General features: G+C 40.4%; 1 protein-coding gene and 1 long non-coding RNA gene across 11 annotated transcripts in view; one reads left to right on the forward strand and one right to left on the reverse strand.

Annotated features, from left to right (window-relative positions):
- Positions 1-26,542, reverse strand: part of STARD13 (StAR related lipid transfer domain containing 13) — a 537,950-nt gene that overhangs the window by 65,232 nt on the left and 446,176 nt on the right. Inside the window, exon 1 of one of the 10 annotated variants that reach the window (XM_053214216.1) lies at positions 17,969-18,609. The exons of the other annotated variants lie outside the window; for them this stretch is intronic. Coding sequence (XP_053070191.1) covers positions 17,969-18,041 — 73 coding nt within the window. The 5' untranslated portion in view covers positions 18,042-18,609. Of the gene's footprint in view, positions 1-17,968; positions 18,610-26,542 lie in introns of those variants that run through there. 10 annotated transcript variants of the gene reach the window in all.
- On the forward strand, positions 17,840-23,695 carry LOC128313898 (uncharacterized). The gene is made up of 3 exons (XR_008294984.1): positions 17,840-17,903; positions 18,018-19,442; positions 23,381-23,695. It is a non-coding gene; the product is annotated as an uncharacterized LOC128313898 (long non-coding RNA).

Consider the following 26,542-nt stretch of genomic DNA (forward strand, 5'->3'; position numbering starts at 1 on the left):
CAGGCAAGTCTGTCTCAGTAGACCTACCAGAAATGGGTGTAAAATGAGCAGGTATCACAAAGGTACTTATGTGCCTATTAAGATTATCTTCAATGTAGATCCACAAGTATTTGGATAATAACAAAACCACAGATTACAGAACACAAAGGCTGAGTTTCAGGCAGGGAAAAACGTCTTATTTATATACCAGGGAGCCAAGGGACTACAGAGAAGGAAGAAACACTTCCTTATGATCCTTTTTTTAAATGAATTTTTTAAAAAACTTTTAAAGTTTAAAGAGAAGGCTAAGTATACTCATTCAACCTTCCTTTATTCTTTCACTCTTGGGCTAATGAAAGAAAGAATACAGCTGGATGGTCCATGAAAATGTATTTTCTCATGAAGAAAGGTATTACAAAAATCCAGTGTATTGCTATTTCTTTAATTTTTCTGATGGCTTTAATTCCCAATGCCTTCCAACAAGATGTTCATTCATCACACACATCCGAATGATTTCAAGCTGCAGAGTGGAGCATGGAAAAGCAAAGCTGGTTATCCAGAACCGAGGCAAGTTTGATGGGGCTGCTATAATCTCTGAGGGCTGAATCCAAAAGGCTGATATGTCCTTTGGGTGACCATTCAGTGTGGACACCCCAACCACGCACGGGACCACCTGCTTGGAGAAGCTGTGGGGTGAGGTGGGAAGAGTCTATAGTATGTGAACCAGGTCACTTTTTGACCTTGTGAATCCTGGATCAATTCCCAACCACAGCTCTGTTAGACAAATACAAATGCGAGGGAAAAGAAGTTCATCTGTCAAAAGTCCAGTTTCTCCAAACAAAATTAAACAGTCTGTTTTAACAGGTTTCTACCCAGCCCTCTTCCTCTGCTGTTGGGATGGAGCCCGGTCAGGTCATTGTATTTCCATTTACTCTGAGGCTCACTTCTCCCCATAGCAAAAGCCGAGAGTACAGGGTGTTCTTGGGACAACGGCACAAAAATGAGCTACACTAACATCAGCTGCGGGCTCGAGCCTCTAGACCTAACATTGAGAGCACAGCATCTATGCACTGAATTCGGGGAAAAAATGTCTGTGCAGCATAATGTTTATTGTGACAGAGCTATATATATGATAGATGTTAGGCAAACACATCAAAGGCCAGATTTTGCACAGGCCCCATATGAAAGAGCAAACACTTTCATTCCCATCCCATGGATCTGGTTGGACATAGACTGAGATTTCACATTAAATTCAGGGCATTTCAGAGGCATCCCCCAATCCACTGCCATTCTAGTGATTGACAATTTCTAAATCTTGGGTTTTTTGTTCAGCATGAGGATTTTTTACATAATTGCTACCAGCACAGACCTATGTACTTGTTCCTGCCACGCAGGCACCATTCAGAAATACTCGGGGCACCAAGCTGGAAATAAAAGCCTTGGAAAGCATTTTGCTCAGGAGGGATGTCTCTGAGATCCACAAGTACTGTTCAAAATGGACACTCAGCTGAACTGTACTGTAGGCTAACATGGGTTTTCTTTGGGAAGATACAAAGGGCAATTACTATAGGGCTTAACAGGCTTATGAGTACTCCTTTGAGAGTCCTTATGTGAAGGCTTCTGCTTTGAAAATCACACAAGTATTTCAGAGGAAGTAGAAAATGCACATTCTGGATGTAACGTGGAAAATGTGGTCGGTTATTACTGAGTCATAGATAGACTGTTGCCTTCTAAATTTTCAAACTTCAGAGTTTCTTTCTCTTTCAGTATAGTGCAATGATTAATAAGGAGGAAATATCTAATTCCTGGATACTGTCTAAACTTAATTATGAGCCAGCAGTCTTAAAGAGAAGCACAGAATTCTGAATTTTCTGTTGAAACTACATGAATAGTCTGCCTTTTGTCTATTACTTTCACTACTCTCAAAATGCAGTGTTAAGCAGGAGAACCCCAGAGAGACAGACCATGAAGACCAAATGGAGGGGACCTAGAAGGCAGGGGTTCTACAACACAGAAAACTCAAAGGGGGGTGGGAAGTGAGCTTATAAAAAAGTGGACCCTCCACCGGACCCTGAAGTAGTTAGGACAATGAGAGGCGGGCAGCAGGGGTCCTTATAGGAAAATTCCCTTTGGAACTGAAGACTCTCGTTGGACAGTGGAACGAGCTTCAGGCTAGCCTAGGAGATTTTATTTAAAAGGTTCTTCTCTAACTTCAGTTTATTTTTTCACAAGAGCAACAAAGATAATGAACTGAGATTCTATGAATATGTAAACATGAATAATCACATCTTAACCAGAATCCAGCTAAATCAGACCCTTAAATAAACTGATTTTTAAACTGGGGAGGCATTTAGCCTTTAAGTCTCAGAGTCAAATCCAACAAAGATGGCAGTTAGTTCATAATAACCGAGAAGAAGCCACATCCCAGCCATGGTGGATGCTCCTTGCCATCACTCCTGCACACCCAACTTGCTTCTACTTCTGCAATGTCTCTCCAATATCCCTTCTGCTCTAGCTGTAGGCCCAGCACCTTGGTATCTCAAACTCTAAGGGCAAACAAACTCTAGTTTACACCCTAGTGACAAAGCAAAGACACGAAATAATCAGACATACTTAACCACTGTCAAATTTGACGTTGCCCATCAAGTTGAGCTGGGGGAAAAAAGCCCTTACAATTTCTACTGAGTCCCCACAGCCCCTACTAACACCCATCAGCCAGATGCTAATGCTAAGGGCATATTACCCTTGCAGTGGCCAAAAATCTTAGAAAATTCAAAAGGAACCATCATTGCCAGGGTCATCATGTCACCAAGACCTACGTCATGAGATTTAAATGGTCATGAGATTTAAATGACGTTTGAGGAGAGTGTGAAAATCTCTAACTGTGCTCCTGCTAGCCAGCATAATATTATGTGAAAGCTTTAAGGGCCATTCAAATCATGTGTTTACAGTTTTATTTGTTCTCTATTTGCAACCCATACCTGTCCCTGTGGCAGTTCCAGGGAAACAAAGCAAAGCATCAAGTTGCTGCAAGTTTGTAGAAAGCTGAAGTGTGGGGTAGATAGAACAGAATGACCTTGGACAGACTGGCCTACTGATCTCTACTGCAGTTACCACATTACATTACCTGAGAAAATTCAATCTGTTTGACTCCACAGCATGATAGGATTTCATCAGAATTTCTGCAATTATTATATGTAAAACTCATTTCTCTTTAACTCTATAGTGGGTACCTATTTTTGCCTGCTCAGTATCCCCCCCCCCCCCCCCCGCCCCGCTTCTTCAGATAATAGAACCTCTTGTAAAGTCTCCTGTTAGGAGATTCTTCTACTTAGTTTAGGTGGGGCAGACAGTCCTGGTCACCCCAACCACATTCCTTGGTCCTATCACCACCACCCAAACGGGCATGACCTACTCCTTAAGAACACCCCCACTCCCTTTAGTTCAAGGAGACCAAGGAGCTTCAGGATTTTAAGTCAACAGTTGTTTGGGGGCCGAAATCAACTGGTTGAAAAGGGAGATATCCAGTTTAACAACTGATAGCTTGATCTGTGCAAAGACCAAGCACACCTTTTCACTCAGTAAATCCAGAAAATTCTTTGGTGCTGGGCATACTCTCCTGCCACCTGTCTGTTATTCTACTTGAGGGAAAGTCACTCACTCTGCCTTAGCTTCCTTTCCTACGTGCTTAGAACATGATGTGGCCTCTGTTGAGAGCAGATGCAGTAGAGGGAGGCTGTCTCCCTGGGTGCCTAGGAAGCTGCCAATCAACGGGCATGAGAACAAAGTGGAAACTAACCACGGCCTGTTAAACATTGTTTAACATCTGTTAAAACACTGGTTTTAAACGATATTATATTATTTCTTAGTTTCACAGCTCAGTGTTGAAAACTTACAAAAAACACAAAAAGGCACAATGAAAGAAAAAGGTCAACTCTTGTCCCATTACTAACACATAATTTAGTGTATGTTATTTATCAAAATGGTAATCGTTGTAGTATCTTTGGTTGACTACCTATTTTCACATAGTAATACATTGTGAATATTTTTCCACATAATGATATTGTTGGCAAAAATGGGAAATTTACTCTGTTTTGAGAATGATCCTTATTTTTTTAAAATACTTGATTCTTGAATACTGCCAATTGTTAATCACTGCTGGGAGGTTATAAAATCAAGGTAGCCAAGAGAAAACAGTTCAGTAAGACTTCACCAATACAGACTGGTTGTGGAGAAGGCTGGAAGTCTATGTGAGTTAAGAGATTTACAAGCTGTTTCTTTAAAGAAACACCATGCAGTGATGTTTGGATAGTCAGGTAGATAAGGTTCTGGAGGGCTCTGGTCAAGTAAGGGGTTATTTTGAGCACAGCAAATTTGCTGCCCAGGCTGGCAGGCCTCCTCTCATGTTACAATCTCATTGAATTTTTAAACTGGTGTTTCTAGAGTGCTTGGGAACAGTGTGTTCTCCTAGCTAAACGTTTTAAGTACATTTTTTGGTTTACGTTATTCTCGGCACAGCAAATGCTTTTTCCATAGCTAACCCAAAGGAATACTATTCTTTCTAAATGATCAAAAATTCAAATTAAGGCCAAATTAAATTTTATTATTATCAGAAAGCTAGCTGGCTAGAAGGAACCTGGTCTACCGTGAAAGGTTTATGAAATCAATATATACAGGCATATGTTGTTCTTACAAATCTCCTGGAATTTCAGTGGTCACACTGGCTCCAATTTAAGTAGGTCTTCTTTCTTAAATGTTCATTAAAATACTCAAGAGAAGTGGGGGGTAGGGGGGAGGCATCGTGGGTCTCCATGTGATTTAGAAAAGTAGGTGCTTTGTTTTTCCGTTTAAATTGGCTAACATGGTGGGCACCCTGTTTCTGGAAGATTATGAGTGACTCAACCACCACAAGATGTCTACAGTGGGTGCAATTAACACTATAAGTCTATCAAAGGTATTAACATTTCAACACACTCATGGTTGTTGGCTTAGATTAATTTATATGGCTGAGTTAGCTTCATCATTAGTGTACTACTTAAGACAAATGACTCTTTGGTCTTCACTTGGAATTTCTCAAGCGAAGTCCTTACTTACTGAAGGTTATTTATTTGGCCATACACTACACTAGTTTTGTTAAAATCAATGCCAGAGTGTCCATCCCGTCTATATATAGATATGAATGATGCAATAATTAAAATTACATAGATCCATACATGACCACCCCAATCCTTCTCCCAAGAGTGCTTTATAACCTTAATCACAGGTACAGGATTAAATATCAAGTTATGTAATCAAGACTGATTTAGGTTTCACATCATGGTGACAGGATACTTCTTTTTTGCACTCTTTGAATTATATAATAAGTTTACTGCGATGTGTAAAAGGCCTGAGTAAGTCTTAAATGTTTACCAATTATAATTTTTCTAATATGCATATCATTTTCTTTCCCTTATATTCTAAAAAAATTATTTAGGATAAATTTAAGATTATTAATCACTGAATATTCAAATCAGTGAACTAACTTGGAAACATCCATTTTATTTTCCATTCAGTGCCTTTTTTTTAAGGCAACTATTTCCTTAATGTGTAGCAATGTATCTTTTTGTCAGCTGATACAGAACAATAGAAGAAAAAATCTGGAAGATGCATATATTCCTATGACACCACGTTATACACAGATAAGGTGGAGATTCATGGTTGTGTTTATGTGTACATTTTACCTGAAGCAAGAATCACACACGTGTTGGGACACACTATTCCACTGCCAGTTCTTACACTAGCCTTATTCCTCAGGCCTTGAAAGACCTTCTGCAAGCTGGATTCATAGCAAATCTAGTCACTTAAAAATAATTTCTATCAGAGTAAAAGAGGATCAAGCAAATTCAACACCTGAATGGTAGGTCTATTCCTAGTCACTCGAGAGTTGTTTTTAACCAGTCTTTTTCCTGGTTTTTAACCTGCCTTGTTGGGGGCAATCCTACACTGTATATGTAATTTAGTCTTAATTTATTACTAATGTATTTAATTTTTAAATTTATAATGAAAGCGCGCACACACACACACACACACACACACACACATTTTCTTAAACACTGACGATGATTCCCTGCTCTTTCCAGTTGTTGCAGAACTTGCAGTTCTCCTCCAACTGGGAAGCATTTACTTCCCATCCCATTGCTGGCCAGCTCTGGCCACGTGACCCACTTTAGCCAATGAAATGTGAGCAGAAGCAATGTATACTAGTTTCAAGCAAAACGCTTCAAAAGCTGTCATCTAGTTCTTTCAGTTTTCCTACTCTTTTCCTTTTCTCACGAGGCTAGTAGGTCTCAGACATGTTATTCCTTGAACCTGGGTCCTGGAATGATGACACAGGGAACAAAGCCACAGCAGACTAGCTGCTGACACGCAATTGAGCAAGAAATAAACTTCCGTTGTTTTATGCCACTACAACATGGGGGACAACTTGCTACAGAGGATAATCTAGCTTAAACTAATTTAACGCAGGGCTAGATACCCATTCTAGAGAGAAAGCCTATGGACCTTTATTTCAACTTGAAGCTGTTGCTGGATATCTGTTATTAGTGTGCTCTAGAAGTGAACACAATCAGTATCAGGAATCATTTCTGCTCGGAATTCTGCTTTCCTGCCTACAGTGCATGGCCTCTGTGAATTAAAAAAATGAAAAGAATCCTTTCACGATCCTTACTTACATGCAGCTACATGTGTCGAGTGTGTGAGCGCACCCATATTCACAGACACACACACTTTTTCTCTCACATACGCACACCACAGAAAATCAAAAGTTCAGGTGCGACTGAACAAGGGAAGTCTTCAGGAATATAAATACTATTCCTTATGCTCATATTCCTAAGAGCACACAGACACACACAAAAACCAGAAAGAAAAAGAAAATTTACAATCCCACCCCAATCAATCTCAAAGAAAAAGAAAGCAGAAAGTATACGCTCTGCCAGCCAAATAGCTCCTAACCAGATTGTTTTGACTCAAGTTTTCCATGAGGCAGAGTAGCTCTTCATTCTCTCCTTTCATTTTGTACAGATTGTTCCCATCAGGCGCTTGTGGTATTTCTCAAGGAGGCTGCATGCAGACACAAGCATATGAACATCCCCAGCTTTTTTGAACTTGTGGAGCCACTGCCTACCACTAAATCCCAAGAGATTCTTCATGGCGGAGTCAGTTAAGCAACTGAAATGCAAGGAAGGGGAACAGAAAATTAGAAAGAAGGTCATAATTTTCAGGCTTTGGCCAAAGTATCTCCATACTGACCCACCAGGATAATAAAGTCTTAAATAGCCTTTCTTGGGACAAGGGTGTGAGATTCTGGAGATGATTTTTCTATCTTGGTTTCTTTGGCTTCTCTTGGAAAGGTGAAGAATAGGAGTCCAAGGTAGCTGACTTGATGCTGGTTCTCATGAGCAGAGGCTCTAACTTCCTCAAGGTCCGGCAAACTGGTAGTATCAGAAGGGTCCCTGCATATTCACTGCCATGACGATGACTTTTTGTCTGGGGAAAAGCAACTGCTTTGGACAAGTCCGACCACCGCTAGGAAGTCAGGTTTCTTGGCTTTGGACAGGTACTCTTCTATCCTATTTTGCTTTAAATTTTTAACGTTAAAAAAACTACGCATGCCTTTAGGGACTCAAACCCCTTCTCTATTTTCAGATATATCTGAATGTCTACACTTACAAAGGCTTATCTGCTATTTCAGTTGCTTAGCCCAACTCTTATAGCTCTGGGTACTCCAATTACACCAGAAGCTCTTGTGATATCAGGGAAAATTCTACCATGCAGGCATCAGAAGGAGCATGGAGACTCTCCTGATAAAATAACTCCAAGAACCCTACAGAGTTTTTTCAGGTCTTTCACTCTTTGTAGGGCTGGCCATACGAAACAATCACCTGAGCTACTGACAGCCAGTTCAAAATTTTGTGCACTTAATTTCTCACCAGTTGGAACATGTGGATCAATCAAAACTAGTGTTTGCTTAATTTAATCCCAAGAAAAGATGTATACAACTCAAGTGTAATTTTATTATCTGACTATATATATATATAAAACTTGATAGTGTATGCAGGTGTGTATTTTTTATTTTTAAATATTTACTAGGAAATATGCGCTGGGATAAAATATTTACTGCAAATTTTTCAAAGTGCCTTTGCCAGTCCTCTAGAATGTTTTCTACTTGTCTGCAATGGCACTCATTCTGTGAATGATTTTCTAAACATATTAGCACTTGTCTCAGAAAATCAGTAGCCAGATTCAAGAAATTGTGTTATTAGGTTTTCAGCTGTGGATTCATCTTTTTTCTCCCTGTTCTTCAAAGCCAAAGCTATCACTGAACTCAGAGGTTTGTTCTCAAAGTATTGGGATTCTTATTTTGTAAATCATTAGTAGACATTGACATTACAATTTAAAACAGAAAGCAATTTAAAACAGGTTAGGTCATTGAAATAGCTTTACTCATTTGGGAAGGAGGGGGTTAAGATTCAGACCAAAGAGGTGGGAAACAACTTGTACATTGGAGTCCCCCCCCCCTTTTTTCATCAGACACAGTGATACATTAATGACTGTGTCATTCTATGATCCAACCACATGGCATACTGATATTGAAGTCAATTGAGGCATCCCATAAATATACCACAAATGCAATCAAATAGGTTTTAAAAAGTTACATACACTGTAAAGAATTTTAAATGTTTAAAACATGGGGGCACCTGGGTGGCTCAGTGAGTTGAGCGTGTGACTCGACTTTGGCTCAGGTCATGATCTCAAGGTTCGTCAGTTTGAGCCCCATGCTGGAGCTTTACTTACTAAATAAATTTATTTACTAAATAAATAAAACTTTAAAAAAGTTTAAAACACAGTAAAAGTTTTTAAATCTTTAATAGTTTAGTATGGATAGTAAATAACTTCAAATTTTAAAGAACTCTGGGCCTTAATAATTACTGTCACTTCAGATTTTAAGTTTAAGAACACAGTAAGAAATGGCAGAAAAATACGTCCTCCAAACACATAAGCACTTCTAAATGGAGGTCCAGGCAGCTCTACCTTATAAAATATAAATATAATTTTTTTTTTTAATTTTTTTTTCAACGTTTATTTATTTTTGGGACAGAGAGAGACAGAGCATGAACGGGGGAGGGGCAGAGAGCGAGGGAGGCACAGAATCGGAAGCAGGCTCCAGGCTCTGAGCCATCAGCCCAGAGCCTGATGCAGGGCTCGAACTCCCAGACCGCGAGATCGTGACCTGGCGGAAGTCGGACACTTAACCGATTGCGCCACCCAGGCGCCCATTATAAATATAATTTAATTACCTGACTAGCTCTGGGCATATAACAATTTTTATTACTTGCAGTCAATACTATGGTCTTGACTAAGATGCTTGTGCAAATACTCACTGAATTCAGGTATAAAAGGGTTATTTCCCTTACAAACAGACTTGAATAAGAGATAAAAATGACCAAAAATCCCCTCTTAAGTGAAAGCTGACAGAAAAGTGGCAAAATCTAAACCTAAGATTTGAAACACCTGAAAGAAAAAAGGAAGAAAAAAAGCAAAGCAAAGCAAAGCAAAACCACCACAATTCGATCACAGGTTAACATTTTGTTGGCAAATGGTCTCTCATTCTTTTGTTATGCAGATGTGTACATGTATATAGGCTAAATTACTATATGTTTTACATAAGCTTTCAATAAAATTATAATCTGCATTGCCACTTGACAATGCCTTTTGAACCTCTTTCCAACCCAGCTGATTTCCTTCTCAATCATTCTAGATGGCTGAAAAACATTCCTACTGCCATTACTTTAAAAAGTATCTTCCTTTATCAATTCAGATGTCACAATCATGAGTTAAAAATAATAAATTCAGTTCTCTGGAGGCTTTCATTCTAAATAAAGAATTCTGCCTGAACGTGCATCCTGGTGAATGTATTTTCAGGGAGTACTTCTGGGTTGACATTTCTCATGTTATTTTACATTCTGGATTAAGACCCATCTCATATGGTTTTGATTTATATTCTCAGCAGACTTCAAAAAGGAAATTCCAAGTGGAAGTTTATTCATACACCAGAACTATGTTTAAATGATGCTACAGGGATGTCTTAAACTAACACAAGTCAGGAAGTTCAAAGTTAAGGTTAAATCCTGGACCATGTTCCCACCTCTTCCTTCTTGGTATTTGGAAAGTGGAGATTTTATGTAACAGCTGTTCCACTTGTCTTTGACCTCCTGCATATGTATTTAGATAATTTCAAAGATGCATTTCAAAACTTTATGTCATAAACTGGTATTTTCTAAAGGGTGTCGCTGAAGTTTCAAGGTTAAACTTTCAAAACGAAACAAAACAAAAGATACTAGACCAAATAGAGAAAAACTCCCCATCTTGTTTTAATGACTAGATGAATATTTGGAGTCGACAGGACTCCTCCAATACTCTAAGTAATGAAAAGCAAAAAGTGACCCGAATTTCAAAGCCTAGCAAATTCACCAAGAGTGCATCTCTTTAGAACAAAACAAGTTTATTTTTGCACAGGGTTAATGTTACTGCTTTAAAGGGGAGTTTGAAATGAATATTTGCTCTTAACTAACAGCGTATCTATTAAGTAAAACTAAGTTTCTTCTTTTGTTGAATACATATACTCGGTTTTATAAATTAATTTTTTTAAGTTTATTTATTCATTTTGAGAGTTGAGGGAGGCCTAGAGAGAGAGAGGTGGGTAGAGAGAGAAAATCCCAAGCAGGCTCCACTCTGTCAGTGCAGAGCCCAATGCAGGGCTGTTGAGATCATGACCTGAGCTGAAATCAAGAGTCGGGACGCTCAACCGACTGAGCCATGCCAGCGCCCTATGAATTAACTTTTTAAAAACAGTCTGTTGATTGGTTCAGAAAATGCTCCTTTACTTGAGGACATATACAGACTGTTACAGGAGCTGTAATGCAGCATCTTGTTAAACAGCATTACGGGAGCCATTATATGGCCTGAAGTATTAGAAGCAAGATTCAAATCCTAGCTTTACTTTGGATTACCTTCGTGGCCTTGTGATAGGTTAACTTCAGCATGCCTCAGTCTCCGTATCTGTAACAGAGTACCTACTTCACAGCATTGTTGTGGGGATTAAGTGAGTTGTTAGCTGTATGTGCTACGAGTACAGTTGAAGGTGCACATGCCTGCAACAGAAAATAGTGGTTCCAACGGTTTCTGATTCTCTCCACTCAGCTCTTTCTCATTTGGCTTTCAGAAGTAGGAGGCATTCATCCTACTGATTTATTCGGCAGACATCTACGGGTTGCCCAGGGTTTGAAAAGCTTGCATTAGGCACTGCGGGAGGATGCCTGGCTGTGGGGAGCGGGGTCCTGTTCTGCAGGTCTCTAAGTCAAGCAGAGGAGACAAAGACGCACCCAGGAATCACTAATCCCAAGAAAGCAAAACAGGATAAAGTCGTACAGGACTCGGAGCCAGAGGGGACATTTCGGGTAAAGTGACCAGGACAGACTTAGCAGGTGAGATGAGATGTGAGGCAGCAGATGGTTGGCTAACCGGTTCTGCCCATGGCCATCCCTCTCTGCCCACCGACTACTCTTGAAGCTGGGATTCCTGTGAATGGCCGTCTTTCTGGAATAGAGCTTATGTTGCTTCATCTGTGCCTGCAGGAGGGCTTTGGAGCTAAACGCCACCGCCCCGTCCCCTACATCCAGATCCTTCTTATGACAGGAATCTAATAGGCAATTCATTTTTTTACATTCTGTGGAAGATTGTGTTATACTTTTTCTGTTAAATTATGCTGTATCGCAGGTAGCCATGCTTCACACAATACAATGCTGTTTAACAAGATGTAATGAGAGTCATAAATGAAATGTGACACTTTGAAAATGGAACTGAGGGCCTCCACAGGCTGTTACTTTTAGGATATGAACACCAGGCTGGGGGAGACAGTCTGATGATTATAGTTTACAATGTGCTTACCAGTTAATAAGTAAAATATTAGCAATCGCTTGATAATGTGAGGATCTCAAGGGCAAAGATGTGTTTAAACATACCAAACACATCAGAACCTTGGGAAAGAAATCTGTATCAGATGTGTAGGCTTCATTAAGGAAATGCCTTCAGAAGATTATTTTTCCATGTTATGAGAAAAAAAAACTGAACAAATAAGTAAATTCTTAGCAAGGGATATGGGCTTCCTGTGGAATAATGACTGGGAAAAGTTGAGGGTTAAAGTGGATCCCAAGGCCATTGACCTCAAGAGGTCAGGAGTCTCCCAGATAGGCTCCCTATCAAGTCACTGCCACTATTAAAAACATCCAAGGTGTGTGTGTATTCAGGGATTTACTTTGTGAGGAGGCAATCAGGAAAATCATTGAAATACTATTAAAATACTTCAAATCATTTACATTTAAAAGCAAAGAGATGTTTGGTTCTTATGCTTAAATGATCATATTAACATTTCATGGCTGCTCAAATTATACCCAATGCTGAACACAAAACTTAGAAAGCAGTCTTCTTTGAATCTTTTGTTTTTTTCCAAAATAAGGAAAAATTAGTACATATTCACACACATATACCCACACATACATACAGTTGACCCTTGAATGACGCCAGAGTTAGGGGAACAGACACCTGCGCATTTGAAAGTTTTGACTGTTCAAAACGTTCACTGATTGTGTATAGTTGACCAGGTGCCTTACCAGTAATGTAAACAGTTGATTAACACCTATTTTGTAGGCTGTATGTACTACATACTGTAATCTTACAATAAAGCAAGCTAGGAAAAAGAAAATGTTATTAAGAAAATCATAAGGGAGATACATATATAGTACTGTTCTGTATTTATTTTAAAAATCTGCATGTAAGTGGATCTGCGCAGTTCAAGCTCATGTAATTTAAGGGTCAACTGTGTGTGTGTGTGTGTGTGTGTGTGTGTGTGTGTGTGTGTGTGTGTGTGTGTTTAAATTGGGATGAAGTTTGTCTTGTCTAGATTAATACATTAAGTAGGAATTCTTAACCTAGGTTTTTAGATAGAACTGAAAGGCATGGAAATCCCTTGTATATAAGTAGCATTAGGAAGATGCTTTATTTGTTGAGACTACATAGCTCTCATTAAGTTCTCTGATTCACTTATTGTACCACTAAGGTGCTCACATTTAGCCCAAAAAGAAAACTTTATGCACCAGGTTTAAAAGAGGGCCAAGTTTTTCCTGCTTTCATCCTTTTAGGCAATCAATTTTTGATTTTGGAACTTAAGAGAAATAAATGGTCTCTCTCTCTCTCTCTCTCTCTCTCTCTCACACACACACACACACACACAACATGCACACAAATATATATACAGGTGCACATACATTCTGTAAACATGACATAGATAAAACTACAAGTATCCTTCAATAAATATGTACATTCTTCTATCCTCTGAAACTATGACATTGTAGGTACACATCACCAGGTTGGAAAGTAGGTTGCATCTATACATGTTCAGTTCTTAGCCCAGAGCCTTGCAAACGAATGTTGGCTGAAACAGTGAATGGCTATATGAAGAGGAAAGTATTTATAGCTTTAAACATTTATAAGCCAATAAACACCTACAGTATTTTTTAGATTTTCAGTCCCCTCCAAACTCACCAGGCTATTGTAAACATGGGAACATACATTATGGAAGTAGCTTGCAAATGGAAAACCCTATATGAAGATAAGGTAACATTATTTTTCCAGCTGTGATTCCACCTCTGGGATACAAGTCCCCAGACACCCTTGGGCAGCAGTGTCTCTGTAGCTTTCGACAGTGCCTGTGTTTTCTGAAAGGCGAGGCCACTTGACATTGTCCCAGCCCAGACAGGAAGAGCTGTTTCTGCTGGCTCCCATCCCCTTTCCCTCTATATGGAATCCTTGGGAATCCCAAGGGCACAGATGACTGCGAGACTTGGTCTTGAAAAATTAACAGTGAGAAAAAAAGATTTTCCTGTATTCCCACAAAGGAATTACTCTCCCTTTTAAGATCATGAAACCAGACTGGGACATATTCATACTCGAGAATAATCAGACTCAACCACAGAAAATAAATACCATAGGACTTTTAAGTGTTTTGACCACTATCTTTAGTAAGAAATACACTCCTTAGAGTTGTTAACATGCATATACTTGCACATGTGAACACACACACAGCAACTGAAACAAAGTTTCACAAAATAATAGTTACACTGTATATATATATATATATATATATATATATATATATATATATATATGCAATGCCACCTGACATTTCTTTTTTTGGTTTGTTCTCCTCTGTTAAAAATTGTTGGGTATACCCACTAACTGACTTCATGATCCCTCTATTTAAAGAACACTGTTGTGGATGACACTCTGGTTAAATAAATGAATGAACTGAACACAGTTATAAGAATCTGACACCCAGAGTTGTTCTTAGACTCCTCCCTCTCCTACATCCCCAATATTTCCACAACACAGTCCCAAGCCCCATTGAATTTCTGTCTGAAACGTATTTCTCAAACCCCTGTGCCCACATGCATTCCCTCTGCTTTGGTTTAGAGGGATCTGGCAACTTCAGTTCTTGCCTTCCGTGCCTCTCTACAGTGTAAGCCCGGTTGCTCCCCTTGAGACTCCTTCATGCCTCCCTGTCACCTGCAGAATGGAGTAGCAGCCCAGCCTCCTGACCACAGTGCCCTGCCTCACCTGGCCTCTGCCTACTTGCAGGGTCTGATGGCCCACGTTAGGTCCAGTTGTATGTTAAGTGCCTGGGGCTCGCCGGTCCCGAGGTGTGGGTTCATGTCCCACGCTGTGCTTGGGCTGTTTCCTCCCTTTGTCATCACATTCCTCCTACTTGGTCCTCCTGACTTACTTTCATTTGTCTTCTATCAACATTCAGCTAAGACCTCACCTCCCAAGTCCCAGGTGAGCCTGGTCTTCTCAGGACTTTCATACATCTCTTTTAATTCTTACAAGATTAGCCTAAACTGTTCTTGCTACATGTCTGTCTCCCCATGGGACCACAAGCTCTTCAGGGGCAGAGGTTGCCTGATTCATTTTTGGCATCTCTAGAGTCTGGCAGAGCACCTGGAACCCAGTGTGTGCTCAGTGCGTGCTGAGCTGCAGAGAAGCAAGAGTGATGATTCTGCCCAAGTATCCCCTGGGCGGCCATCTTTCATAGACATTACTCGGCGTTAATCCCGAACCAGAATGGTCTGCTGCTCCTTGCATTTATTCCTGGACCTCTGGATTAGTGCTAGTCAAACGTCGTTGATGAAGGTACCTTTGCCCCCTGAAAACGCTCTCCTGCTTTCCTCTTCCTTTCCCAGTTTGACTGAAGGAGGCTGAGGGGCACATGTTGGGTTTCCGTAGCTTTCTTTTCCACTCCGTTTCAGAAGTCTGCTGCTACTACAGCTGGGGCAGAGGGTGGGCTGGGAGCCAGCCCTAGTCTTTATCAATAACAAATCAATGACGTGAAATCTCACGCAGCTTAGAGGCCTTCCTATGAGGATTTGGAATAGTGCTGGAAAGTCAGATTTGGTCCAAGGCACTTCAAATCTGGAAGGCTCTGGGAGGAGGAGGGTAGTTCTGGTGATAAGCAAAAAGGGTTTGGTCTCTTCATGAATAGATCCGAGGCCTAGTTCAGTCTGGACCACCCAAGATCTGGATATGCCCCAGAGGAAACTCAACTTCCTGAGGCCACCCCAATCACACCTCCAAAGGAGTGATCCAGCTAGTCTTGAATGTACACACCCCTGGGGAAAGTGTGTACGTTTTTAATTAGGGTAGACTAATGCCTCTCTTGAGGCGTCCCCACACTCAGCTATGGTGACTTTGGTTCTTGAGAGCAGAGGGAAAATGTGTGATGTACTAGGGTGACTTCTTTTGGGCACTAGATTTAGTTGGGTCTGCTACAAGACCCTCCCTTCTCTCCTTCCTTGAAGGTATAGCTTATTGGGCACCTCCTCCAAGAAGACTTCCCTGAACATTTCTAACACTTATGGTCTCCACCATTCATGATTTCTGGCCATCTCGAATTGTTATTTGACCTGTCATATGGTACCATGACTTCCATCTATTTATAGACTTACAGTCTGAGCAGAGTGAATTTGTAAACAGTAGGGGCTCAATACAGGTTTGTGATGGTTGTGGCTGTTACGGCTACTGTTAATAGTTAACATAAAAACAAGCCTGTATGCAGGCATGGCTGATGACGACCAATGATGGTGACTCATAGACCTCCTTCCTTTCTAGAGATAGGAAAGCAGAGCTGGGGGAAAGCAATGAATTTCTTTAATGGATACGGTGAAGGCAGGAACAGATAAGGGAAAGGACACAGCAAGCTGAGACCAAAAACTTTTCCGAAAGGTAGTGTGGCAGTTGCCAGCAGCATGGACTGTGGGCTTACTGCCGGGGTCCCTGAGCAAACTGTGTTCCGTCGTGAAGTCTCAGTTTCTCATCTGCAAAATGTGCATAACGTCACATAACTCTTCAGAGCAGCTGCAAGGACGTTAACAGGAACTGCACAAGGAGCAAGGCCATTTAGTTCACTGTTGCAATCTAGTCCCTGGCGCAGGGTTTTGGATTTCACTTGGTGTTTACATTTGCTGAATAAAATGAACTATGTGAATCAACAAGGAGCAGGCGCTTAAAAATTGGAGCTATTATTATTGACTAAAATGAGGACTGTTCACGTTTTCTCCACTGATGCACTCAAATGGCAGAAGAAAATAAACAGATGCCCCCAAAGAATTTATTTGACATTTACACCCATAGAGGGGAAGAATATAACCTGCCCACACTTGTTTTAAAACAATAAAACCAGGGGCGCCCAGATGGCTTAGTCGCTTAAGTGTCCGACTTCGGCTCAGGTCATGATCTCACGGTTCGTGAGTTCGAGCCCCTCATCAGACTCCGAGTGGACAGCTCAGAGCCTGGAGCCTGCTTCAGATCCTGTGTCTCCCTCTCTCTCTCTGCCCCTCCTTCACTCGTACTCTGTCTCTCTCTCTTAAAAATAAATAAACGTTAAAAAAATAAAAATAAAAAATAAATCAATTAATAAAACAATAAAACCTTCCTCACATTTTAAGAAACTTGATGCTCCAAGAAGATGCACCATTCTATAGTTTCTTATCCTGCCAGGTTCAAGAGGCTCAGATGTACACTTAAAAAGTAAATCTCATTTTTAGAGAGGTGATTTATTATTGCTTTTTAATAACAGTCTCCCTGAACACTAGAAAACGTGAGGTTCAGGCAAATTCCAACTCCATTCAAGCCACAGCGACGTGAATTGCACCCAGAGGCCAATGGGACGCACGGAGGAACAGCACAGGCAGTCGAGGGCTGACTGTTGACTAGGTTTAAGATCACAGGACGGAGGCGGAGTCTCTCTCTGGTCAGCAACATGAAAGGGCTGGCTGAGAAACAAACACCTTCTTCAATACATTTCCATAAAACAGCAAGAGATCTTCTGTTCCGACGGCAACTTGTGCATTTTATTCAGGAGCGCACCCAACGTCCTGCAGAGGTAACCTCAGACATGGAACCCAGATTTCATCAGTCTCTAAAGATCCGTCACGGTTCTCAGATGCCTCCAAAGTAAAATCCAAACTTCTGGGGACGGCGTACAAGTCTTGAGCTCAGCGTAGGTCCCAGGCACGTCCTTCTGTGTCTCAGCTGGCCACAGTGCCCCGGACACCAGGGGAACTAAACAACTCGTGGTTCCCTCACACGGCCACCTCCCACTGCTCCAGTCTGCTGTTCCCTGCAGGTACTTTTCCTAGGTCTACAATGACTTTCTCCCACTTCATCCCATTAGCCAATTCTTCCCTCCCCCTCTGTTTCCCCCTCTGTAATTGCAGCTCCAGCTTTACCTCCTCTGCGAAGTCCTTCCTGTGAAGATCGCCCTCTCCGGCCACACGGTAAGTAAGTGAGGTTTGCCCGTCACTCCTTTGCACCCACTGTGTACTTCTGACCCAGCACTTACCCGGCACTGGAATTTTCGGTTTACTCTGCTTTCCTGTCTCCCTCCACAGGCATTGTCTTCGCATACCCTGCATCAACCAACGGGCTTGATTAACGTTTGCGTGGCAAACCGAGGAAGCTTCCAGTACAGAGGCTCGAAGAAATGTAGAGCAAGGAGTAAAAAAAGAGTCCTCTCGAATGCTTCCGGCCACTGACAGTGGAGAAGAACCTCACTGCTCCCCAGTGACCTGTGAAGCATCAGCAAAGATTCCAAACCTCCACACTTCCTTTTGCTCATTGTTTTCATTCACATTAAAAAGGAACACCATGGATTTGCATCACAGCCTCAAAATAAAGTCATAGGGAGAAAGGATTCCGTTTGGAACAGAAAGAACCACATACTTTCTAATAAATCAAACCCCTAAAGAGAACTGAAATGGGAGGTGGGGTATGTTCCTCTCATTCCCCACATTATCAACAGGGTCTCTTAGTAGCACACAGAACTCTCGACTCATAGGGAAACAGCTCAGGAGTTACATTACAATGCCAATGGTCGATCTTCGGTTTGACATTTCCAGATCTTTTCTTATATGCCCTTTAAGATGATAAATACAGTTTGAAACACTCTGCAGTTGACTACAAATAGCAAAGATGATGTTTCCAACGGACTTCCTCCTTCTTGGGCCAGAGTACCTTCAGAGCACCGTGCACATGCTAACTCCAAGTTCAGAGCCTCCTTCAAATTTTACTCCTGTCTTCTCTGCCAAGCGCGGTTTTTATTTACACTCCACACAGTGTATTATTTAGACATTCCATAACCTCACTTACTTCCCAACACAACAATGTTGGTATCATCAAATGTAGAGTATTTGAAATTAATAATCCCCAAACAGAAAAAAAGATCCATACATCATCTATCTTCAGTTTCTCACATTCTAGGTTAAAAATTCTCCTTGGCATAATGGTTTCTATCAGCAAAACCGAGACTGCACTAAATTACTGATAAGTTCTTCCGGAAACCTCCTCTATGGAACTCCCCTTCAGGGATTTACAACCATTCTCCACAGGCTTTATATTGATAACTCCGTTCCCGATCATGCTGTGAAAATAGATGGGGAACAATTCACAGTAGTGCTTTGAGATGCTTGTCTGGGAAAGTGGGGGTGTACCACTCTTGCTGATGTCATTGTCATTTCTCAAATTCCAGCCCTGGCCACCCTCCCATCTGGGCTACTTTTTCAATCTGGAATTCTCTCTCCCAGCCTTCCCTCACTACCCACTCACCTGACCTCTGGGGGAACCATGAGTCACTTCCTGTTCTTTAAACTTGTGGCTAAACTTCCTCTTCTGTAAGAGGCTTGAATTGGGGGTGTGACGAGAGGCACTGGGAGGCAGAAGGCTGCCTGGAAGGCAGGCAGAAAGGAGAGAAGAGTACCAGTCCGTCCATATTAGAGAGTGAGTTGTTGAAGACTGCTAACTCCTGATTTTTCCAGGAGGTAATTATTGCCATCACAGTATTAACCTGACTTGTACAATTATCTGAGTTTGATTTACCTCCTGATTCAGTCTTCACCTTTCCACTGCCTACCTGCAACTTCAGAAAGAATGGTGGGTGAAACATGTAAAAAGCAAATTTATCAATCTTATATTTATGAAAAATCTGGGCAAATCTGGGACCTAATTCAAATAAGTGGTTGGATGGGCATCTATTTTATTGAGACTGGCAGCTTTATTTGCCATTAAAATTAATACATTGGATATAGTACATAAGTCTTAGCTTCCCAGGTCAGTTTTTAATAAGAGGATATTTTTACTATGGTCGTTTTTTAAATTAAGGATTTTTAAAATAATATTGTGGCAGAGACAAGCAAACTCTATATTTCCCAAACCTGTGGGTGGACTATGATCACCAGCCTCGCTGGCAGGCAGGCCCCGGGAAGAAGTTCTGTGCAAAGGTACATGAGTGAATCTGCTATGTGATTTACCGCCCCTTCTCCTTCTTTATCCATGAGTGGTTGTGCCAATGCCCAGGTGACCCAGGACCTCAGATGCTGCGTGTTGAGGTCGGGGAGATCAGCCAGCCTAGATCTGGAGCAGATCTTATTCCAGAGTGAATGGGAAACCGACTTTTAGTTGGTTGACATCATAACGCTTTGGGGACAGGGACTTCTGCCTTACTTGATGTTGAATCCCCAATGGCCGCCTTATGCCTGGAGAAGAGTAGGTATATAGCCAATGTTTACGGAATAATGAATGTTGTGTGAGTTTAAGGGTGTGCAATGAAAAATCAAAGTGCACACAGAGAGTTAATTTGAAAAAATGTTCTGAGGATGCTTTGCTACTACTACTCCTACACACACACACACACACACACACACACACAACTTCCCTCTAAATATTACCTAAAACTCTTTTGATTTTTATGTCCATTTTCGTTTCATGGAAATCATCCAACTTTCAATACACACTACACTAAGATACATTGTGAAACTATTTCTTTTGAAAAAGACGCAATTCTGGTCCCCTTCACCCCTGCCCCTACCTTTGCAAATAAAGCCGATCTTAGTTGACTGAACATGTTTGTTACACTGCTCATCAGTTTTAGAGAATCAAATATGTTTCAAAACCACTTTGGGGTTATCCAGACTTTAAAGGCAGATGCCCTGCAGGGATACTAACTGGTGGGTGGGTTTCTTTGCTCGGTCTTCTCTTGCCCCTTCAGACTACCCTGTGAAAATGACAAAGGGTGGGACACTTTGCTTTAACAACAGGACCCACAAATCCCTTATACGTTTGTATTTATTTTCAGGCTAAAGGTGATTTCTAGGCTAAAGACTATGAAGTGGCATTTGATATTTCCTTTTTAAACTAATCGTGACTAGATACTGGAACTATATGTTTAGTATCTGTTGGGATAAATTAATAATAATACTACAACTTGTATTTACGCTTCTTTTTGTCATTTAAAAAATGTTTCATTTCCTTTATTTCTGTTGCCTAAAAAGTAACACAAGGGATAGCTTGAAATAAAATCATAGGAAAGAGTTACAAACCAACATTAAAAAAAATCGTTTTGCATATTTGCAAGAGGTGATAGCAGGCACATGTATAATTTGTCTGAAATCTCCAAGTGGCTGTATCTTCTAATACTAGTATTAAATGACTAGTTATAAGAAAGAAGCAATAGAGGGAGTGAGAATGGAAGGAAAGAAGGAGGAAAGGAGGGAGGGAAGGAGGGAAGGAAGGAAGGAAGGAAGGAAGGAAGGAAGGAAGAGAGGAAGGAAGGGAGGAAGGAAGGGAGGAGGGAAGGGAGGAAGAGAGGGAGGGAAGGAAGGAAGGAAGGAGGGAAGGGAGGAAGAAAGGGAGGAAGGGAGGGAGGAAGGGAGGGAAGAAGGAAAGAGGGAAGGAAGGAAGGGAAGAAGAGAGGGAGGGGGAAGGGAGGAAGGAAGGGCGAAGGGAATGAAGAAGGACTCTAACAATATGTCATCCTTTCAGACTACCTAAACAAATATGTGGCTGGCACCTGTAGAGGTAGTCCGGCACCAGTACTCCAGGACACTTGTATTTGGTCATCTGGCTACTGCATATGAACATCCTTCTAACAAAGAAAGAACTTGTTGCTTACCTTTCCTGCTCTGTATTGGCACCTTCATGGACAGTGCCCAGTTTATAGCTATTTCTCAAATCAGAAACTTTGACACATTTCTCAATTTCACCTTTCTAAATACATTCATCTCGCTTAGCTTGGTCACTCTTCCCATCTACAAGATGGTTCTCTGAACCCTTTGCTCCCTGTCTTTGTCCTGTCCTGGGTATTCTGAATTTCTAGCAGGAGTTCAATGAAAGTCACTAGTGGAAATGTACCACCTAAAGTCTCACCTTACTTTCAACTTGAATCAACTTTCAATCATTTTAACTACCACTGCACAAATGATGATCCCAAACCCACTCTAGATTTATGTTATTCTAAAGTTTAGCTTCCTAACTCCTTCTGGGTGAAAAACAACCTTTTCGCTGTACTAGGTACCATGTGATCATCTAGTGAGTTCATATTAACTGATGAATAAATATTTGGCTAAAGTTCATTATGGTTAATGAATGTCTATTTGGGCTTTATTTTACCCTGAACCTGGCTTATTTCAAAAATATCTTAAGGATTTACTGAGATAGGCATGAAAGCAAAACTTTAAATGTTTTTAAGCCTGTGGCTCTTAACACCACCACGATAGAACAAAAATAAAAGGGCATACAGTTGGAATCCTGTAGCCATTTCTCAACGTGCCCAATATAAATCACACAGTCTTTTAAAAAAATCCAAGAATTCAAAATAAACAAACAAAAAAAGCAGGGTTACTCCAAGGCATTTTTTTTGTCCTAGAATATTTTTATTTTACCCCTCAGACTCCTCTCCCAAAATGTCCCAATGCTCATTTGAATACAATCTTTAACGGGAAACAGCACATAACCTTCCAAACAGGCAGAAAATGATTTGCTAAAACCATGGGAGTGGGTGATCGGCCTTTGGCAGAACAAGATGGCTTCACTGCCTTAGTACTGAAATTAGCAGGAATAACAAAACAATTTCTCCTCACACACAATGGCTAGCGTCATACCTAAACCCCCCTGGCTTCTAAAATGAAAAAGAAAGAAGAGGAAATTGAACTTTGTACAGTTACCTCTGTGCATCTGTCAGGAACACAGAGAAAAGACTGTGAACTAGTAAAGTTTCAACGCTAAGAAACATTTGCAAAGAGACTGTGGAATTTTGTAAACGGTTTAAAAGGTATATTTATTTTATTAAGTTATGACATAAACAGGTACTAAAGTGAAATCACTACATTAAAAAAAAAAACTGTCCACACAATTTTCAGCTTTTTAAGTGTACTTTTCTTGGGGAAGTTTTGATGATTGGCCACTGTGGGTTATTAGATAGTAAGTGAAGTAATTTCTGAATGCTTTTAATTTAACAAAACTATTTGGTCATAGTCCATCTGTTGCTGTTACCAAAAGGTTTACTTTTCTTGGGGGGGGGGAGTGTATATATTAGAAATATATTAGAAATTATGAGTTGGGGGACACATAGCTGGCTCAGTTGTGAGAGCATGAGACTCTTGATCTCGGGGTTGTGAATTCAAGGTCCACGATGGGTGTACAAATTACTTAAAAATAAGATATTAAAAAAAAGAAATTAGGGGGGGAAAAGAGAGCCTGCAGAAGGCAGAGGCTTTTACAGAACAATCTGTTTCTCTGAAGGAGAGTTAAGGGATGCCTGGTGAAACCACCAAAGTGCCTAGCTAGCTGTGTGACCTTGGACAACACTTTAACCTTCCTGATCCCAGGCTTCTTGGTAAGATGAGTAAAATGAGGTCTCTTTCAGAGTCTTTTAATGTTCTAAAATCCTGTGATCTGAAAAGATAAAATGTTATGTTGACAGTATCTGAAATCAGTGAGAGCAATGCCATATTGGAACAACGTCACAGGACTTCAGAGGAGATAAACCGTACCTATGTTCTGGCTACCTGAGTGTAGACAAGAGCCACACCCATGCTAACCGAATCCAAGAATCCCATATGAACGCTGTAGGAGAGTTAAGGTCAGTCCTACACTTTTTTGCTAGGAAAGCATTGTTGGTGAGCTCTAATCCAAATGGTTTATATGATTTCATATTGTGGTCTCTGACATAGCAAGAGAAACATCCTGAGAAACCGCAGTCTCAGCTGCTGAGTCTTTGTCTCGCACATTATCCCCAACTCGGTCCTTTGCTTGATTTTATTCTTAAATATAACATTTCTGATCGCTCTCTGTTTTGTAATCTAATTCTAATAAGGACAAGAAGACAGACAGGATTCTGGCTGGAGGGAGAGGAATAAAAGGGCATTTTTTTAAAAGGCAGCCAGTTATTCTAAGACAGTTATTAAAATGTCTGGGTAAATGACCTCATACTGCACTCAGCCTGCAAATCAGCCAGGCAATCTGGCCCTTGGTGCATATGGCTTTGGACTGCTTTCTGTGAAATCGAGTTACAGGAATCTGTGAACAGGAGTCCTTTTTTTCAGCAGTTCCTATAGCACCTGACAGTGTCAGGCACATGGTGGCATGGTAAAATTTGCTGACAATTTCCTAAACAGCTCTCATGGAAAAGGCCAGAAAACAAATTCTACACCGTGTGAAAGCTTTAGGCATTTTATAGTTTGACTAGAGATAAACATTTGCTATAATGGGAATGGGAAAATTTACTAAACAGGGAATAAACTATTTAAAGGCTAAAACAGTATATTGGTAAATTTGCTTCCATTATTCTTTAACTTGTAAATCATAATCATGTATACTTGTTTTCCTGGAAATAAATATTATCACTAGAATACTGCAGGGTTGTTGTTGTTGTTGTTGTTTTTTGAAGTGTATTCAGGAATGTTCTCCCTGATTTAAATTGTATAAGGAAGGCTTATAGGGCCCAAAAGTCCATTTGATTCTTGTTTTAATTGTCTCATATGCCATTCGGGTATTTTGCTAAAAAGTTATCTGCACGGTTATTGTTAATATCATGTGCTAGGCATGATGCTAAATATGTTACGCATTTATATACGATGACTCATTGAATCCTCATAACAACCTCTAAAAAAGTATTATCATCCCCATTTTATGGAGGAAGAAACCAAGGCTCAGGGAGATTAAATAAAGTGCCAAGGTCGTACAACAGTGATGCCATATGTGATACCAAGGGCTTCTGCTCCATTTCTAGTCCTTACTTATAACCATATGGGAATACATAGAAAAGAAAAAACAAAAAACAAAAAACCCAGCAAAGCGTTTCACATCCTTCTGAAAGAAGACTGGGTATAAATTATAAATAAAAAAGCAACTAAAGGAAAAAAACTCACTTACATAATTTCCCCATTTGTTTATTCAGACCTTAATCAGCCATTAAATGTATATGTCACCTCACCAGACAATGTGAGGAATAGACAAGAGGTCAACTAAAAGGCAGTGCTTAAACTGTGATGAAAATGAGGAGAAAAGTGAATCATCAAGCAATATTTTCCTAAATATTTTCCAATATTTCTTGACTCCTTGTGGAAGGTTCTAAGTGGAAATTCTAGGTTCCTGGCAAGGGGAAGTCGCTAATAGCTATGGAAGAGGAGGAGAGCAGCAAAATGAGGGCAGAATAGTAACAGCGTTGTTGTGGGACATAATCCAGACAAAGCACAGTACCAAGCCCTTCTCCCTATGATCGCACACGCTACTGACCCTCTGAGATAGACATTATGATCGCCACTCTGGAGATGAGCAGGAGGAAAGTGCACACAACCAGAGACAATGTCGGCATTCAGACCCAGATCCTTCTGAGCCTGAGCCTTCCACCCTTCCGGGACACCACGCCCCTCCAAGTGGTCCCACTGCAGGGTATCCTCTGCCACTGTCCAGAGCTTGCAGTGGGAAAACAAGGAAACCAAGAAGGAGACCCTAACGTAGGGGGCAGGGGAGACCACGGGCACAGATCAGTAAAATGAATGGGGAGGTTTATCCAGCAATCTGTACTGTTAATTAACTTTAGCTGTCTACCAGCTAAGTACTCTGTGGCTCCATGGTGATTATCAAGCCAGTCAGAATCTCAACTGGGGCCTGATTACTAAATTTAATAGGATTATGCTTTTTTTCCTCTCAGAACTGAATCAAAAAAGTTCTTTTCAGCTGAGGTTTTTGTGTTGTTGTTGTTGTTGTTGTTTTCTATTAGTAAGTCAGTCCAGAATTATCCCAGAGACCTCAAAGATTGTTAGAGCTTCTTTTCACTTATTTGGGGGAAATGAAAGACAGAATTCTTGCAGGGTTGAAGCAAGAGCATAGAAACAGACTCCTCCTGGCCCTTCTTGCCTCAGTCTGGACTTACATTCAATGAACTCAACTCAGCAGAAAAGCCACAGGAATGGGGGCAATGAACACAGTCCGTGCTTAATAACTGGATAGATAAATAAATAAATAAATAAATAAATAAATAAATAAATAAATATTTAATGACTTTTGAACCATAAATATACTTCAGTTTTATAAACAGGTATTACCTTAAAATTGGGTGTTAAATGAATTTTTAAAAATAGATCTTAATTTAAATATGGAGGACTACTTAATACTTCATGTTGGAAATATTCTGCTCTGAAATCCAGTTTAGTACGGAGACTAGCTTTTTTCCTTTAAAAAAAAAGTGTTTTGGCTGAATCTTAAAAAACAACCCTGATTTATGGATCTTGTGAATGTAGATTCTTTTATGGTAAGAAATCATTAAATAGGTTAACCAGCATTTGTTTTGGGTATGGAAGTATGTATTTATATTTAAGCATCATATTTTCAAGTATTCAACACAGAAATGAAATTGGTTTAACATAAACTAGGTATAACTTGTTTGGTTGTTAATGGAAAACTTTTCAAGTCTATCATGCTTTGTTAGTTTGGGGCAGAATATAGGACAAATTAGAAATAGTGAAGAATTAAGATGGAAAAAAAAAAAAAGGTTCTCAATTCCCAGATCTGGGCTTCTTTGGAGAAAGTGAAAATGGATTTTTTTTTTTTTTTGAATGATGAATGATAAACTGCTTTTTAA

The sequence above is a fragment of the Acinonyx jubatus genome, chromosome A1, assembly GCF_027475565.1.
Source record: "Acinonyx jubatus isolate Ajub_Pintada_27869175 chromosome A1, VMU_Ajub_asm_v1.0, whole genome shotgun sequence".
Lineage (NCBI taxonomy): Eukaryota > Metazoa > Chordata > Mammalia > Carnivora > Felidae > Acinonyx > Acinonyx jubatus.